This window comes from Microplitis demolitor, chromosome 3 (genome assembly GCF_026212275.2).
Source record: "Microplitis demolitor isolate Queensland-Clemson2020A chromosome 3, iyMicDemo2.1a, whole genome shotgun sequence".
Taxonomy (NCBI): domain Eukaryota; kingdom Metazoa; phylum Arthropoda; class Insecta; order Hymenoptera; family Braconidae; genus Microplitis; species Microplitis demolitor.
This window is the reverse complement of record NC_068547.1, coordinates 23,996,125-24,012,185: the sequence shown is the minus strand read 5'-3', so window position 1 is coordinate 24,012,185 and position 16,061 is coordinate 23,996,125. Positions and strand designations below refer to the sequence as shown.

At 31.0% G+C, this 16,061-nt stretch overlaps 5 protein-coding genes and 1 non-coding gene across 9 annotated transcripts; 4 read left to right on the top strand and 2 right to left on the bottom strand.

The window, feature by feature from the left end:
* The first annotated feature begins 70 nt into the window (after nucleotides 1–70).
* Nucleotides 71–3,763, top strand: LOC103578954 (solute carrier family 25 member 36-A). 2 transcript variants are annotated; one of them, XM_008560221.2, is made up of 7 exons: nucleotides 71–885; nucleotides 1,194–1,270; nucleotides 1,364–1,592; nucleotides 1,663–2,120; nucleotides 2,258–2,385; nucleotides 2,450–2,705; nucleotides 2,774–3,763. In XM_008560221.2, the coding sequence occupies exons 1-7, from the start codon at nucleotides 845–847 to the stop codon at nucleotides 3,154–3,156; spliced, it is 1,572 nt and encodes a 523-aa protein (XP_008558443.1). In that variant the 5' UTR covers nucleotides 71–844; the 3' UTR covers nucleotides 3,157–3,763. The 2 variants fall into 2 exon arrangements, with proteins under 2 accessions (XP_008558443.1, XP_008558442.1); XM_008560220.2 differs by having other exon boundaries at nucleotides 1,194–1,592.
* Nucleotides 3,764–3,849: 86 nt separating this feature from the next.
* Nucleotides 3,850–10,207, top strand: LOC103578953 (probable serine/threonine-protein kinase DDB_G0282963). Of its 3 annotated transcripts, none has more exons than XM_008560216.3 (11): nucleotides 3,850–4,250; nucleotides 5,284–5,413; nucleotides 5,632–5,798; nucleotides 5,921–5,960; nucleotides 6,176–6,345; nucleotides 6,471–6,713; nucleotides 6,813–7,052; nucleotides 7,130–7,334; nucleotides 7,414–7,836; nucleotides 7,897–8,234; nucleotides 8,302–10,207. In XM_008560216.3, exons 3-11 carry the CDS (start codon nucleotides 5,682–5,684, stop codon nucleotides 10,117–10,119), a joined length of 3,594 nt encoding a protein of 1,197 aa, XP_008558438.1. In that variant the 5' UTR covers nucleotides 3,850–4,250; nucleotides 5,284–5,413; nucleotides 5,632–5,681; the 3' UTR covers nucleotides 10,120–10,207. The 3 variants fall into 3 exon arrangements, with proteins under 3 accessions (XP_008558438.1, XP_008558439.1, XP_008558440.1); XM_008560217.3 differs by lacking the exon at nucleotides 3,850–4,250 and adding an exon at nucleotides 4,257–4,808; XM_008560218.3 differs by lacking the exon at nucleotides 3,850–4,250 and adding an exon at nucleotides 4,819–5,067.
* A 273-nt stretch (nucleotides 10,208–10,480) lies between these two features.
* On the bottom strand, nucleotides 10,481–11,828 carry LOC103578951 (vitamin K epoxide reductase complex subunit 1). Its single transcript, XM_008560215.3, has 3 exons — nucleotides 11,184–11,828; nucleotides 10,931–11,028; nucleotides 10,481–10,845 (listed from the first exon to the last, which is right to left on the bottom strand). The coding sequence occupies exons 1-3, from the start codon at nucleotides 11,405–11,407 to the stop codon at nucleotides 10,583–10,585; spliced, it is 585 nt and encodes a 194-aa protein (XP_008558437.1). The 5' UTR covers nucleotides 11,408–11,828; the 3' UTR covers nucleotides 10,481–10,582.
* Nucleotides 11,829–11,932: 104 nt separating this feature from the next.
* On the top strand, nucleotides 11,933–13,470 carry LOC103578950 (40S ribosomal protein S4). Its single transcript, XM_008560214.2, has 4 exons — nucleotides 11,933–12,022; nucleotides 12,322–12,580; nucleotides 12,804–13,203; nucleotides 13,292–13,470. Exons 1-4 carry the CDS (start codon nucleotides 12,020–12,022, stop codon nucleotides 13,416–13,418), a joined length of 789 nt encoding a protein of 262 aa, XP_008558436.1. The 5' UTR covers nucleotides 11,933–12,019; the 3' UTR covers nucleotides 13,419–13,470.
* Nucleotides 12,608–12,744, top strand: LOC128667499 (small nucleolar RNA SNORA16B/SNORA16A family). The gene has a single exon (XR_008403474.1). It is a non-coding gene; the product is annotated as a small nucleolar RNA SNORA16B/SNORA16A family (small nucleolar RNA).
* Nucleotides 13,471–13,573: 103 nt separating the features above from the next.
* On the bottom strand, nucleotides 13,574–15,820 carry LOC103578949 (probable tubulin polyglutamylase TTLL2). The gene is made up of 8 exons (XM_008560213.2): nucleotides 15,743–15,820; nucleotides 15,449–15,678; nucleotides 15,246–15,378; nucleotides 14,845–15,121; nucleotides 14,577–14,779; nucleotides 14,217–14,495; nucleotides 13,845–14,152; nucleotides 13,574–13,775 (listed from the first exon to the last, which is right to left on the bottom strand). The coding sequence occupies exons 1-8, from the start codon at nucleotides 15,818–15,820 to the stop codon at nucleotides 13,655–13,657; spliced, it is 1,629 nt and encodes a 542-aa protein (XP_008558435.1). The 3' UTR covers nucleotides 13,574–13,654.
* Nucleotides 15,821–16,061: the final 241 nt, after the last annotated feature.

The window sequence follows — 16,061 nt, the reverse complement described above, 5'->3', positions numbered from 1 at the left end:
TTAGTTGTGTGATTAAAAATTAAAAATTAATTAGTTGAATTGCGCTTAGAGTGAGAGTTGTCATTGCTGCGCTACCTAAAAAAATAAATAAATACATTTTTAAAAAATGTTGATTTACATACATACATATGTATGTATATACATACATATACATTCATAAGATTGCTAAATATACGCAATAAGTAAAGCTCACATGTACAACGTATCGGCGACACCAACCTAAACTAAACATCACGCACATAGATGATGATGATAATAATAATGTTTTGTATTCACATGTAATTTATATTTTTCGCGCGCGCACCAGAATTCTAGTGCATCTTGTTGTTGCTCGTCGTCGTTGCCACAGCCTCTTTTTTATTTATATGTATGTACTTATATATTGATGCCAAAAATATATCCCAACCATAGGTATATAATTCGCAAGTGTATTTATTTGCATACATTTATAATATAATATAATAAAATATATCACAAGTGTGTGAATATGAATACGCAGTAAAGTTTGCGGTGTGTTGTTGCACTCAATATTTATTAACAAGCACGCGCATTTTTTAAATTTAAATAAATAAATAAATGTGAGTGTTATTAAAGTACAACGCAAAATGGTTTTATTTTTCAAATGTTACATAAATACATTTATCCTATCACATTTTAAATAAATCATAACAACAATAATAATAAAAGCAATACATCAAGATAAATAATTACGGCGTTCAATTGTTGTAAACATATTATCTAATAACAATAGATATAGATATATATTTACATACGTATAAAAAAAAATACATACTTATATAGTCACATATATCTTAAATGTGCGCTCGCGAACACATTTAACACAATGTCGCAAAGAGACACCGTAATTCATCTAATTGCTGGCGGGTAGGTCTTTTAATTATAATATTTATTTTATTGATAAGAAAAATTTTTTAATTGTTAATTACTGTTTGTTACAATTATTATAAATTTAAAACAACGTGTTGTGTATACAGATAAATAATTTAAATAGTATAGTTTGTGTGTTTTGATTATTTATTTGTATGAATATCTTGTAATATCAGGCGTTGAGTTTGCGCATTAGTGTATTCCTATTTATTCGTAAGCATGAGTATAATTTCTGCTGTAATTTAGTGATAAAAATATATAAATATATTGCGGGAAAATACAAATAATAAAATATATTTTTATAGAACTGCTGGTACTGTGGGTGCGATTGTAACATGTCCACTGGAAGTTGTTAAAACACGTTTGCAGTCATCAACTTCAGGTTTTTATTTATTGCCACCACCTCCACCGCCTTCGGCACCTTCATCTAATCTCTCTTCCTTGTCTTCTTCTGTAACAACGTCTAAGATTTCAGAAAACTCATCAAGATTCACGCCATATCATCATCATTACCAACAATTCTCTCATTACCACCATCTTCATCATCATCATCATCATCATCATCATCATCACCATCATCAAAAACCTCAGCATCAACAACACCACCATCCTCGTCATCATCGTACATGGAGCACAATTGTCAGACCATCAGCCCAGCAAAAAATAAGGAGATTGAGTTCAACCAGTAGTAGCAGATATTCTAGGTAATTTATTATTTTATTTACAGGAAAAAAAATATATATTTGTTTATTAATCTAGTTTTTTTATCTGCAGGTATGCTATCGCAGCTCTTTCATCACAATATTCTGGTGAAATACGTAGGAATGGTATTTCTGTTCCTACCACTGCTGGTGTTACCACAACACCAGCAGCATCAGCACCACACTTGGCTATTCGGTCCACAGCGACTATAACCAATGGACAGTATCACTACCATTCGAAACTGTTTCCATCAAAACCCTATCAGCATCACCGCCATCATCTTCACAATAGTCATCCTCCTTCATCGCCCTCACAACGTTCACCAGGTCTCATCCATTGCTTACGATATATCGTTAAATACGAGGGAGTCGGCGCACTCTTCAAAGGACTTGGACCAAATCTAGTGGGTGTTGCACCATCGCGTGCTATATATTTTTGTACATACTCTCAAAGTAAGAGTTTTTTTAACTCAAATTTACCTACCGCTCCTGACAGTGCAATGGTTCATGTTTTTTCGGCAGCTTGTGCTGGTTAGTATTTTATTATCTCTTTACATGCGTATATTGCCATCGTCGTCGTCTACGTCGTCGTCGTCGTCGGGTGAATGTATGCTGTTACGGATTATTTAATAAATGAATTTATAAATTTTTTTATTATCTCTTGAAAGGTTTCATGGCGTGCACCGCAACAAATCCTATATGGTTCGTCAAAACTCGACTTCAACTGGACCACAGTCACGCTCCACACAATCGCTCCTCAGCTATTGAGTGTATCAAGAAAATATATAGACAATCGGTAATTATATAAATAATATAAATATGTTAAATATATATATTTTTAATAAAAATTTTGCCCATAGGGATATCTCGGTTTTTATAAAGGTATTGTTGCTTCATATGTTGGAATAAGTGAAACTGTTATTCACTTTGTCATTTATGAAGCTGTCAAGAGCTGGTTGATAAAATTCCGTGCAAGAGATTCAATTAAAAATAACAGTAACTTTAAAGATAATAATTCATCGTCAACGTCAACAAAAACTTCCCGTGATTTTGTAGAATTCATGGCAGCTGGCGCTCTGTCAAAAACAGTCGCATCGTGTATAGCTTATCCCCACGGTAAAATTATAAACTTTATCTATCAATATTTTTAAAATGTTTTATACGTTTGATTATTTGTAATGCAGAAGTCATAAGAACACGGCTACGAGAGGAAGGAACAAAATACAAACGTTTTTGGCAAACTCTTAATACAGTATACACTGAAGAAAGTATTCGAGGGCTATATCGTGGTCTGACTACTCAATTAGTTCGACAGATACCCAACACAGCTATTATGATGGCCACATACGAGTGCGTGGTTTATGTACTGAAACGTAAATTTCAGCCGTCATCTGATAAATTCACAAGCGTTAGCAACACCAGCAACACCGGTAATAATAAAAATACCGAAAATTTATCGACTAATACAACGACATCTCCAACAAACACTACGTCTCCGTCCTCGTCATCGACACAGCTACGGTATTCTTCCAAGAATAAACAAAAGGGTGAATTCATTTCACATTAAATTATTATATTATTTTTACCTTTAAATTGTTATATTGTACAGAATAGATATAAAAAAAAATGAAAAAGAGATTTAAAAAAAAGAGTATAATTTCATAATATTTAAGTATAACAATTACCATCAAGTATCCCTATTTTTAATTTTTACAATATACTAAGTATTTTATTTATAAAACAGCATATACTTAAATGTATATATATATATATTTTTTTTTTAATGGTGATAATTTATCATCATCAATAATTGTATATATTAAATTAAAGTGTGACTACAATTTGAAGCGGGTTAAAAAATCCAATAACGTTATTATAGAAATATATATTTAAAGTAATTATGGCGGGATAAAATTTAAAAAAAGTTATGAATGAATCAGAAATGTATAAATGGTGATTAATTGTGGCTGTGTTAAAAATATATTTTTTAACAATTAAAATTTACGGATAGATACATAAGTGCTGTTTATGATGAGTGAAAAAAATTTTCAGTGATGCTCTGTAAGCCATAAGATTGCTTATAGAAGTATTAATGTTGATATCTGCTAACATATATATTTTTTTTTTAATTTATGTTATCTGTAGAAATATAAATAAATAAATAAATAAAGTGATGAGTAATTTTAAAATATTTTAATAAATAAAATTGAAAATTAAAAATCCTTAATTTTTAAATAGATATCGCAAAGAATTCATACGCTAGTATAATAATATTTTGATATTATACAATCATTTGTATGATGACACGTGGATTAGCTTGATCTTATTGTGTCTGTGTGACATAATGCGCATACAAGTACATTTCTTTTTACACAAAAAAAAAATTCTCGGTTTCTATATTAATGTAAATAGCTTTATATATATATTAATATTTATGTATATATGTATGTGTACAGAATGGTGTAACATTTGATTGGCGCTTTTACCTTATTCGATCATGCGCGTATATATACCATACGCGCGCAAATTACAACTACATACAAGATAAAACACTTGTGAGATTTAACCACCACATCTTGGAATACTCCAGCCACCAGCAAGCGCGCAGTCGCGCCCAAAGAGCCGTTTTGGATGGTGTGATTCGTTGAAGATTATTTGTTGGTACTATTCAAAATTTTTTATTTACCCCTGTGGTAACAAGGGTTTTTATATTATTTACTATTTTTTGTTTTTGTGATTACACGGTGTTCGAGTGCGTGATCGTTTAGCCAAATCGCCCATGCTAAATATCTCATCATTTAAAAAAAAATTTTACTATTTTTTCCTCATGTTCTAATAGAAACTAACATTCATTTGAATTTTAAAATAAATAAACTGATAATTAAAAGTATGGCTCATATTTAAAAAAAAAACTCCAAAATTTGGTACTTGAATTAATCGCAACTTGTTGCCTTATATAGTAAAATTTATTCCACTTATGACCTTTACCATAAATATATCTGTTCTTTAAAACATTAATCTGACGTGTTCATATACTTAATCGTAAATGGTAAAAAATCGTAGTAGTTATATAAATAAAAAAAGTATTTACCTACAATCTTGTTAAAACTATAAAAAAAAAGTGGAGATAAAAAATTTTAAATTAGTATTATCATCATCATAATCATCAGAGTTGTCATAATTGTGAGCGTAACATACGTAAATTTATCATCGCCACAGGTATTTGATCTTAATTATTTTATTACATACCCGCGCTGTTTTTTAACACACAAAATGGCGACGTCCTTGAAAAGGTCACGTGATGTTATTTAAATACAGTAGCTATTCTTGTGGAATATGGTCATATAATTTGTACGTGCGCATCATTAAGTCTGGTGGATGACGTATTGTGCGTGCGCGTACTCATTTCTTTTCCATGCATTCAATTCACTGTAATATTGTAACGCGCGCCCGAGCGCACACCTATGACACCTTAAAAGTAAATCAAAGTGGGCGGCGCTCTTATACAAATACATATATATATATAAATAATTTTATGTCTCATACATTCATATCTTCATACACACAACCAACAGACAGACAGACAGCAGAGCATGGACATATACAAAAATAAAACAGTCATCATTTGACAATAAATAAATATATAGATATATATTTAAATGTATGTATACATGTATATACGTGTTTTATATAGGTGTGTCGAGGTGGACCGCTGTAGAGCAAACTGGAGAACTGGACGTCGAGTATTATATCTAGTCTCTCGCTCGTCACCGCCTAAGGAAATTGGAAAGTTATTCACGCGCGGACATATATATTTAATACAGGTACATATGCACGTCTGTACCGTCTGTACATGCACAACTATTTTATAATAAAATATATAATTTTTAATTTTACTTGTCAAATGGACATCTATTTATCAATTAACACACATAATTAAATATATATCCGGCATAGATCGTATCCATATAATTATTAGACGTATGATAACATATTTTAAATATTTTCACTCATAATTACTTCCTATACTTTTATTGTGTAGAAGCGTATCATCGGAGTTGATAAAAGATAATAATTAATCCTTGAGGAAGTATGGAAGTTATTTCAACGAGTAAATATGATGCAACTAAGTCGTCAAAGACTTTGGCACCAGCAAAGCCGACGTCTACGACGGCACCCAATATTGTCACACATTACACTGACATGTTTGTAAGATAATATTTATTTTTTTTTTTTTTTTTGTTTTTCATAAAATATTTATTCTGTTTTTATTATTTTCATAAACAAATTAATTAATTATGTATGGACTGTTTTTTGTTGTTTTATTGCAGATTCAAAATCCAGAAAATTCTACAGCCAAAGTAATAGAAGGTAAAATAATTGTGTACTCACCGTATATCTTTAACTTAAAATATACATTGAATCACTGCTAAGTAGTTTTTTTTTTATCTTTTATTTGTTTTATTTTTTTATATTCACTTATATCTTTATTTCGATATACATTTATGCGCTAATACTAATACACCTACTATAAATATATTTATATATATGTGTGTGTGTGTGTGTGTGTGTGTATGTGTTTATAGAAGAATGGGAAACACGAAAGAAAAAAGAAATAACGACAACTCGCCAAATAGAGACAAGAATAAAACGTCAAGTGGTTTTGGAGGACGGCGAGGTCATCAAGGATTCTGGGCCGTTTGTTACCACCAACACAACTGAGGACATTGAACAGCAAGAGCAAACAACTCAGGAGGTATATAAGTATAAGTATAATAATTTGTGACTACTATATATATTTATTTAAAATAATTTTATTGCCGCGCACGAGTATGAGTATAAATGTGTAGGGATGTTTTTATATTTATTTATTATTCTTAGAAAAGGACTATAGCAAATGATGATAATTCATTATCACATCGACGTGAGCGGTCTAAATCACCGTCAATATCACCAAATTTAAACGGAAATATCACACTTACGAGTGATAAAATTATTAGTGATGGTGGTGGGGGAAGTATTATTCAAAAAGAACTCAACGAAACGATTGTTAAAAGTCGAGAAGAAGTCGAAGAATTGGTTGAAACAGAAAAACGACAACATCTTGGTGATATAACTGATGAAGTATGATATTATTATTATTTATATTTTTAAATTTTAATTAGCTAGTAGATGCTAACTTGTATTTCTGCATATTTACAATGATTATAAAAAAATTTTCAGGCTTACCAATTAGCAATAATACGAAATAATAATAATAGTCGTAAAAATTTACGAATGACTTTGGCTGAAACAGTTAATCAGTTATCAGTAAACTCTTCAGAGCACATCGAACCACGGATTATTCAACAAACGACTAAATCGAATAAAATTGTCGATACAGAAAAAAAAATAAAACGAACGGGGATAAAACCGGATGGTGCGATTGTTACGGAAACAAAGACAAGTGTTACGCATGAAGAAGTTATTATTTATACATAAATAATTTATTTTTATTTATTTAAAATCAATAGAGTTTGCAATAAATATTTTATTTTCAGATTAACGATGTTCCGGACTATTCATATTCAGACAAGAATGACGATAATGATGACACGCCGCGAGAAACAAAAAAAGAGAGCTCGCAAAAATTCTTCAAACAACGCGATGAAGATGTTGTAGATTATTTACTGAATGGAGAAAAAATAGCTCGAGAGCGGCGTTTTATTTCTGAAATTACAGAGGGAGACAGAATTGGTGATCCTTGTAAGTTATTTTTCACTGAATTTTTATACTGCGGTATAAACTAAATATAAAAGACCGAATAATTATTATTTTGTTTCAGATGATGATAATATCAGAACGACATTAAACCGAAAAAATGTTTTGACAAAAAAACCCTTGAGTTTTGATGAAGAAGATGAAGTTAAAAAATTTGAAACATCAAAGTGGTTGGAAAATCATTTTGGAAGTGATCATGGAATGTCATCTCATAGTAGCAAAGACGAAATAGTCCCCAATAATCATAACGATAATAATCGTCAAGTTCAAGTTCAAACTATGAATAATAAAAGTTTTATAAATGTCACTATGAAATCATCAAAATCTCAAGATTCTAAAAATAATAATAAAAGTAAGGACACATATATTAATACTTACATCGACAAAAGTTACAGTGAGCTTGATCAACCTGTGCGGTCATCAAATAAACAACAAAATGAAAGAATAAGTAACTGGTCCGAGAGAAAGCAGCAGCACAATATTTCAGGTAAATATTTAATAATATTTATTAATTTTAACAAAACTTACCTTTGTATATTGTTATTAGATAAACAAAATGTAAATGGTAACTCTCCATCATCATTATTATCATTGTCATCGTCGTCTACTACAACATCATCATACTGTAGAATTGAAACTCCACAATTAAATAGCGGAGAGAAGGAACAATTAGAGCAACAAGAAAATTTACCACCGCAACAGACATTATCGAAAAAAATATTTCAAGATTCTTCATATGTTAGAACTTCGTCTTCTAATATCGCGCCTCATTATTACAGTGACAATACTGATAAACATAAACAACTGCAACGAAATACCTCAAATTCTTCTTCATCGTTGCAACAGCGTTGCCATTGTCAAAATAGTAACAAAAATCATCAACAGGTACGTATACAATAATTTATTATTGTTGTTGTTGTTGTTATCATTATTAATATTGTGATTTATTTAGATTTCAGTGACAAACAGATGTAAATGTGTAACAGATGATTCAAATTTATCCTCACCATCGCCACAATTACCACCGCACTCATCATCAGCTCATGTTATTAAGAGAACAAGAGACAATCGTAATAAAAAAATTTATCACTATCCACCCCAGCAGCAACAACAGCAAAAACAATATCACTATCACGGACAATTTGATAATTTACAGCCGTCAGAATTATCCAACAATAGTCCACAGCAAAAATTTTGTTGCCATCGTCGCCGAAATCGTGATCGACGTTGTCGCTCGTCATCGCCGCCGTCACTTATTAAATTTTCATCAACACCAACAATAATAAAACGTGAAAAAAAATCATCAAATAGTGATAATTTTAAGAACTCGTCGCCTAATATATCGACAACGCGAAGCACTAAATCTAAAATTGGTGAATCATTCAGACGATTTGTAAATAAATTACGATCAGCGTCTACTGAAAGAAGGAATAAAAAATCGAGTGTTAATGGTGGTGACAGTGGTGGCAACAGTGGTATCAGTAATTTTTCAAATACAACATCAGTTTCTCAAGTGACACAAACAGATGATAATAAAAACCACATGACAACATACCTTCAATACAATTCAATAGATAAAAATATTCCCGATACCCAATATCATTACAATCAAACCGGTGATGATGTACATGAAGCCATTATCAACCACGGTGACAATAAATTATCCCAAGAAAAACCAACTAAAAATGGTTCTACCGTAATAAGTAGTCCTGCTTCAGGAATAACTAAAACTATTAAAGTTACAAGATTAAATGGTCATATTGCCAATTATGATCAGTACGGACGAAATAATTCCATAACTCCAGTCCACAGATACTACATCAAAGAATCATTCAGAGGACGACAAAATACAGATCGTGACACCGGTTACAAAAATAAGTCTGCTACGAGATCACGAAAACCTACTGCTGTTAATGATGATAATAATAACAATAAAAATAATAATATCAACAACGACGATGAAATTAATAATTTTAAAAATAATAACAATAATAATAATGTTAAATATAATCAAACATTATCAAGATCTAATAATGAGCCATCAACATTTCTTGGTCGATTTAGCAAGTCTGCAAGTCGACTGATGACGTCAACGCCGACTACGAATGAATATGATCAAAAAGACCGCCAAGTTACGAGCACCCAAACATTACCTCGAAAATTACAGCGTTATTTATTAGTTCGAAATAATAATAATAATAATATTAACAATAATAACAATAATAATAACAACAATAACAGTTTGACGAAGAAAAAGCCACTGAAACCACCGGGAAGTCAATTTTCATCGAGTCATAATCATTTGAATTTCATAAAATCCTCGTCATCGTCATCGCCGTCGCCAACACAATCATTCGCTCCACTCTCGTCAATGTCACCGTCCTCAAATAAGTCAATGCATTATGGAAGTATGATAAATATATCTATAAAACATAATGCACCTCCACAAACAATAAGAGAGAACAATACAGCTATGAAGATGACTGTTGGCAATAATACTGGAACGTTGCCAGTTAAACCTGACCGTTCTTATAAATCATCATTGTCACGAAGTAAAAGTTTTAATGTTCTTGAGGACAATACCACCGATGGTTACAGTAATAAAAATTTTATTGCTAGAAATTATTCACCGAGTAAAACATATAAATCAAATACACAATTGCATCGTTTAGATGAAACACCATCACCATTAAAGAGTCCCAGTATCCTTGCTAGCATAAACCGTTACAGTGGCGCCGGTGACAATAACAATTCTAATTTTAATTTATAAAATTATTCATTACTTTTGCTATACGTACTTATACATGTATTTAATTTTATATCTACTTACGTACTAACATTTATACTTGTATAATCACTTTTTTTTTTTTTGCTTATAATTGGAAAAAAAAAAAATTAAATAAAAACGTTGGCTACATTTATACATAATTTGTATGTAACATATATAAAGTGTAACATATACTTATAAAAAACATAATTAAAAATAATATATAATCATTTGTTTGTTATAATAATTATAAATTTAAAAATATTGACTAATTATAATTTTAATAAAGTTTTAATACGCTTGAAAGTAGTAATTTTGTAAGACATAAATACAAGCATACTTTTAAATATTAATAACATTTAGATGTATAATTACATGGCATTTATCAATATTGAATATAAATATATATTTTTTTTTAAATTAAAACTGAGCATAAATAAAAAGAAAAAAAAACAGAGTAATATATTCAATGCCTCTTTTTTTTATGAGTAGTTTTGTGTCCAGACGAGGACGTCTGCCGTCCAGCGGTTGCGGAAATCTGCCGACGAATATGCAATAGTTTGTTGTAACTGAGAATAACAAGGATAAAATTTACAATGTACGTGCTGATACATACGACACATATGTCGTTAAGTACCCAAAGAACCCAAGCCAAATAAATGGAGCTTAAATTTGACAGAGCTGTCAAAATTAATACTATTACAGCTAGGCCATAATTATTGAAAATATCTAAAAAGAAAATTAAACTATAGTAATACTATCGATCTACTGATAAATTATTATTGTTACTGTTAAAAAAAAAAAAAAAACATACTCAAAGCAAAAACTATTCCATAGAATACCAGTCCATAGACACTATTAGGTAAATAAAATATCGATGTTTTGGGAATAAGTCCGAATCCTTTGCCATATCTTTGAAAAATACAAAATAAAAATTATACTAAATGCGTATAAATTTACTATTTATATACATACTATAATTAAGTTTATTTAAAACACTAGATATTTAATATATATTTTTTTTAATAAATAAAAACTAAGTATGTAAATATTGATGGTATGCTTACTCAGACATAAATGCTCTGGTGCAACTGACGTGTTCACTGATATCACACATTGCCATATAATTGTGATCTTTTTCCTTGGTCGTTTCAACAATATAAGCATAATATGATAAAGACATACCGACAATGCAAGATGTTATTATTCCAGCATTTATTTTGTCCAGCTTTTTGTTAATTGTGCTGGCGGATGAAAATTGCCTGGAGGCAACATTACCAGACGTCATCATTGTTTTTATTTGTAATCTTAGTATTTTCTTCTGAATTTTATTTGTAAAACTTAAACTTGATGATGTATCATGTTATTTAATTGTCATAGAGAATTGATGATACCTTGGCAAACGTAAACAATGTTAACTTTTAAAATGAGCAGACGAAAATATGTAAGTTTTTGCTAGATATCTCGTCATAGATGCGCAAGCGTATTGATAACATGATAACAACTTATTTATTATTTAAATCACCCTCTGCATGCAGTGTGGAACTCTCTCGATTCAGTCTCTTGTTTCTTCATATCAATACCATCACCATCATTCAAAACAACTCGAGTTGCGCAGTACTAACTTATGATTTACTGACTTACCATCAGATTTATTAAATCATTAAGACGCAGTTATTTGATATTTTATTATAAAATCTGTGTAATAAAATTTTAATAATAATTTTATTAGAATTTAAAATTAAGGTGGTTTTAAAATTTGAATGTCGGCAAAACTGAACATCGAGAGTCATTTTATTCAACATAAAAGTACTTGCGCACATGGTGGCAGCAGCGGTATCATTCCAGTTTGTACAATTTGTTCCCCACGTCTTCACATGCTCTTTTCACTTAGGCACTCAACATGGTACGTTTATACATTTTTTAATCCGTTTACATCTAATTATAAATAAACAAATTTCCATATATTTATATTGCAAAATTATCAGTATAATTTTCTGTCCTTTTTAAAATTATTATTTACAACAAAAACTTAGTATTTAAAATATGGTAAATTTTAAAAAAGGTTATGTCTTTATTTTTTTTATTTGTCAATTAATCTTTAATTTTACATTAAATTATCCCTTGAAAATTGGAGCAATCCTTTTTTTTTCTTTTTTATTTTATTTATTGTTGACAATGATATTTAAATTTGAATATTTATAGGCTCGAGGACCTAAGCACCACTTGAAGCGTCTCCATGCGCCCAAGTCATGGATGTTGGATAAATTGGGTGGTGTTTTCGCCCCCAGACCATCAACTGGTCCGCATAAACTCAGGGAATGTATTCCCTTGGTTATTTTTCTACGTAACAGGTTAAAGTATGCCTTGACCAACTCAGAAGTTACGAAAATTACCATGCAACGTCTGATAAAAATTGACGGCAAAGTTAGAATTGACCGCAACTATCCTCTTGGATTCATGGGTAATTATTTATCACCTTAATTATTTCATATGGCCATTTCGAAGCTACGATTATAAATTAATTTATTATTGTAGTCAAAAATGGGCCAATATCAAAGCCGCTTTTAAGGTCACTGGCTAAATTTATATTATATTTCTTCAGTATTACCCAAAGTGGATACATTTATTTTTACAATCACTACAGTTTTTTTTTTAAGATAAACTAATTTATTTATTTATTTTAGATGTCTTATCTATCGAGAAGACTGGTGAATACTTTAGATTAATCTACGACGTTAAAGGACGTTTTGCTACCCATAGAATCACCGCCGAGGAAGCGAAATACAAGTTATGCAAAGTACGTAGAGTCCAAACAGGACCTAAAGGTATTCCATTCTTGGTAACACACGATGGCCGTACTATCCGGTATCCCGATCCGGTAATAAAAGTAAACGACACAATTCAATTGGATATCGCGACATCTAAAATAATCGACTCAATCCGATTTGAACCCGGTAATTTGTGTATGATTACTGGTGGAAGAAATTTGGGGCGTGTTGGTACTATCGTAAGTCGTGAACGTCATCCTGGTTCATTCGACATTTGTCACATAAAAGATGCACAAGGGCATACTTTTGCTACTCGGTATGTAATTTAAAACATACTTGTACTTGAAATTATATGTTGAATGAAACATGCTATTTATTGTCTTATTGATTTATTGTTATTACAGATTGAACAATGTTTTTATTATTGGAAAGGGAACAAAGGCCTACGTAAGCTTGCCCCGAGGCAAAGGTATCAAGCTTTCAATTGCTGAAGAACGTGATAAAAGATTAGCAGCCAAAGGTGGCAACTAATTGTAATGGTATGGGTGGATTTTTTTAATAAACTAATTACCATCTGCTGGAATTTATTGTCTTTTATTCTTTATTTATTTTTATTTATCATTGTAATTTTATCGTACAATTTCTACTAAAAAATCGGTATTATATAGTCCATCGGCCTAAATAATGTGCATTTATATAATACAAAAAAAAAAAAAAAAAAAAAAAAAAAAAAAGAATAGTAAATGGCAGTATGATATATCATGTAATTATTTATTGGGAAGCCAAATTTCTGAGCTCAACTCCAATTCTTGACGTAAAAGCTGATTACATCTTTCATCTCCATACTTACCAAAGTCTCGATGAACATCTTTAGCAACTTTAATAAATCTGCCGTCAAAAAAAGTATAAAATAAATTAAATTTCATAATAAATATTAAATTTAAAAATAATAATTACCTTTGAATAGATAGAACATTATTTTTAATTTCTCGTTCGGTAGTCTTGGTTTCTTTTGTACTTACTGGATGTTGAAATTCAACATTCTCCAGTAATTTACAGTTTGTAAAAGGATATGTACGAATCCATCCACCTTCCCGGATTTTGGGATTGCTCCAATCTCGTCCATTGTCCCAAACCAGTGTACCAGAATTATTGTTGTTTAATTTCTGAGCTGAATTTAATCGTTGACGAATATTTTTTTCAAGACACAAAAAATTGTATCGCGCGTTACCATAATTTTCATACGCGCTCGCTGAATTTCGGAACTTTAAATAAATAATTAACACTTGAAGATAATTTTAAAAATATGTTAATATTTTGAATACCTACCACATCTCGGTTATTTGAACAAATGTTTACAAAGGTAACGGCATTGTTTGAATTTAATTTACATGATTGCTTTGCTGAACATCGTGGCTTATAATACTTGGAAGCACAATAATCATTATCGATACTCTTATTATTAGGCGTTGTTGACCAAATTTTGAAAAGTGAAAGACCGGTGTTACATACCGGCAGACCCAACAAATCAAATAGATCATGAAGAAGCGGTTTTTTAACTTCAGAGTCCACTTCGCAATCATTTCCAAGTGCTGGACTTATATTTACCTGTTATTAATACATTATTTTTATTTACATTAAATACTTTAATTATAATTTATAAAATATAATTAATTGTCGAAAAAAAACCTCTAAAAGCCAGGGCTTGAGATCCGCGTCAATCAAAACGTCAAAACCAAAAAATTCAAAACAGTTAGAGGTTTCGGGAATGCCAGCAGTTTGACTAATAATTGTAAGTGTTATAAGACAGGCGATTCGCTGCCAGAGGAACCAGTCGTGGAAGCCCGATTGATTCATGTATCTTCTTAATTGTCGGAAACTCCATTTCGAGCCTTCATTCATATGAACAATAATTTTTTTAAAGTTAGCAAAGAAGCAGATGAATTTTAAATTTTACCTGCACCGACTCTCTCCTTCTTTTGTGAGTATCCTGGTCCCAGTTTATTGAGGGCGAAATTGGTAAGATGCCGAAAAGGGTCGCTGAGATTATCAAGCGAAAATTTTTGAGTTGCAAAACGAGCTAGACCTTCATTGTAAATATAAATGACAAGAGGTTTGAACGATGGGACACAAACGTACAATCTCAAGTCAAATTTGTAGCCGCCAATAAGAAGAGGTCTCTCTATATATCTTTGAACAACCGCAGTACTGTCATACGTCAAATCACTCAGCCTCTGTTATATTAAATAAAAAGAAAAAAAGGGAGCAATAGTCACATCACATAATTTACCGCGGTTTCGTATATTTAATGTGGTGATGTATAGATATATTTATGATGTATTATTAATAAAACAATACCCGAAATAGGAAAATACCACGTCCTTGACTCTGTCCAACAGGCTTGCATATCCACACCCGTTCGTCCTTCTCAGAGCGACTGCAGTCTGCCGCAAGTTTCGTGTACTCTGATGGAAGATTGTATCCTACCGGACTGACGTATTTAATGTGATAGTTGCCAACGGTATTAAACAATATTCAACTTTGAAACTTTTTATACAAACCTTATGTCATAAATATTACCATATATCTGTCTCATGCATTTTAAATGCCGTACAAGATTGTCTTTTTTACATATCGAGCTGCCCTTGGGTATTCGGTTTATGAATTGTCCTGGCAATAAATTTTTGTAGTATGTTGTACTGAACCCCCCTGATTTCCACCACAGATTCCACCGGTCTTTCAGGGTGCTGTTGTCCCCGGTATACTCCCTCCACCCGCGTTCTACACATACCTGTTTAAATTTTAAATTCACAATAAAACAAAAAATATATTTATTATTGTTAATAAAAATTTACCTGTACAAGTAGATTAGGCCCACTGCCATTGTCGTTAATTCTAAAAACAAAAGGTCCATCGAGGTATTTATCGTTCATTTCACGCCGTGGAGTCCAATTGTGACTCCCATTTATCTCAATATTTTTTTAATTCTAAGTCATACAGCACAAAATATATAAATATCTGTAAAATTGAATGATTATTGAAATGCAAATGTCAATGACGGAAGTGATGAGCCGTAAGTAGTTGCCTTTAAAAAAGGTAAATATTTTTTTTTAAACCGCGGAAACTACAACAACAAGTACACGCGAGATTAGCAGTTCTAAATCCATTTCTCTA

What these genes read in the sequence shown, in the direction of transcription:
- LOC103578954 (XM_008560220.2), top strand. Translation starts at nt 845, where the DNA reads ATGTCGCAAAGAGACACCGTAATTCATCTAATTGCTGGCGG. An exon ending in ATTCATCTAATTGCTGGCGG is followed by an intron (nt 886 to 1,193) that starts GTAGGTCTTTTA and finishes ATATTTTTATAG; the next exon opens with AACTGCTGGTACTGTGGGTG. An exon ending in GTGTATAGCTTATCCCCACG is followed by an intron (nt 2,706 to 2,773) that starts GTAAAATTATAA and finishes TTTGTAATGCAG; the next exon opens with AAGTCATAAGAACACGGCTA.
- LOC103578953 (XM_008560216.3), top strand. Translation starts at nt 5,682, where the DNA reads ATGGAAGTTATTTCAACGAGTAAATATGATGCAACTAAGTCGTCAAAG. An exon ending in AAGAGCAAACAACTCAGGAG is followed by an intron (nt 6,346 to 6,470) that starts GTATATAAGTAT and finishes TATTATTCTTAG; the next exon opens with AAAAGGACTATAGCAAATGA. An exon ending in TTGGTGATATAACTGATGAA is followed by an intron (nt 6,714 to 6,812) that starts GTATGATATTAT and finishes AAAAATTTTCAG; the next exon opens with GCTTACCAATTAGCAATAAT.
- LOC103578951 (XM_008560215.3), bottom strand. Translation starts at nt 11,407, where the DNA reads ATGATGACGTCTGGTAATGTTGCCTCCAGGCAATTTTCATCCGCCAGC. An exon ending in ACCAGAGCATTTATGTCTGA is followed by an intron (nt 11,029 to 11,183) that starts GTAAGCATACCA and finishes TATTTTTCAAAG; the next exon opens with ATATGGCAAAGGATTCGGAC. An exon ending in TGGAATAGTTTTTGCTTTGA is followed by an intron (nt 10,846 to 10,930) that starts GTATGTTTTTTT and finishes TTTTCTTTTTAG; the next exon opens with ATATTTTCAATAATTATGGC.
- LOC103578950 (XM_008560214.2), top strand. An exon ending in CTATCCTCTTGGATTCATGG is followed by an intron (nt 12,581 to 12,803) that starts GTAATTATTTAT and finishes TATTTATTTTAG; the next exon opens with ATGTCTTATCTATCGAGAAG. An exon ending in GGGCATACTTTTGCTACTCG is followed by an intron (nt 13,204 to 13,291) that starts GTATGTAATTTA and finishes TTGTTATTACAG; the next exon opens with ATTGAACAATGTTTTTATTA.
- LOC103578949 (XM_008560213.2), bottom strand. Translation starts at nt 15,820, where the DNA reads ATGAACGATAAATACCTCGATGGACCTTTTGTTTTTAGAATTAACGAC. An exon ending in GGCCTAATCTACTTGTACAG is followed by an intron (nt 15,679 to 15,742) that starts GTAAATTTTTAT and finishes AAATTTAAACAG; the next exon opens with GTATGTGTAGAACGCGGGTG. An exon ending in AATGTTCTATCTATTCAAAG is followed by an intron (nt 13,776 to 13,844) that starts GTAATTATTATT and finishes TTTTGACGGCAG; the next exon opens with ATTTATTAAAGTTGCTAAAG.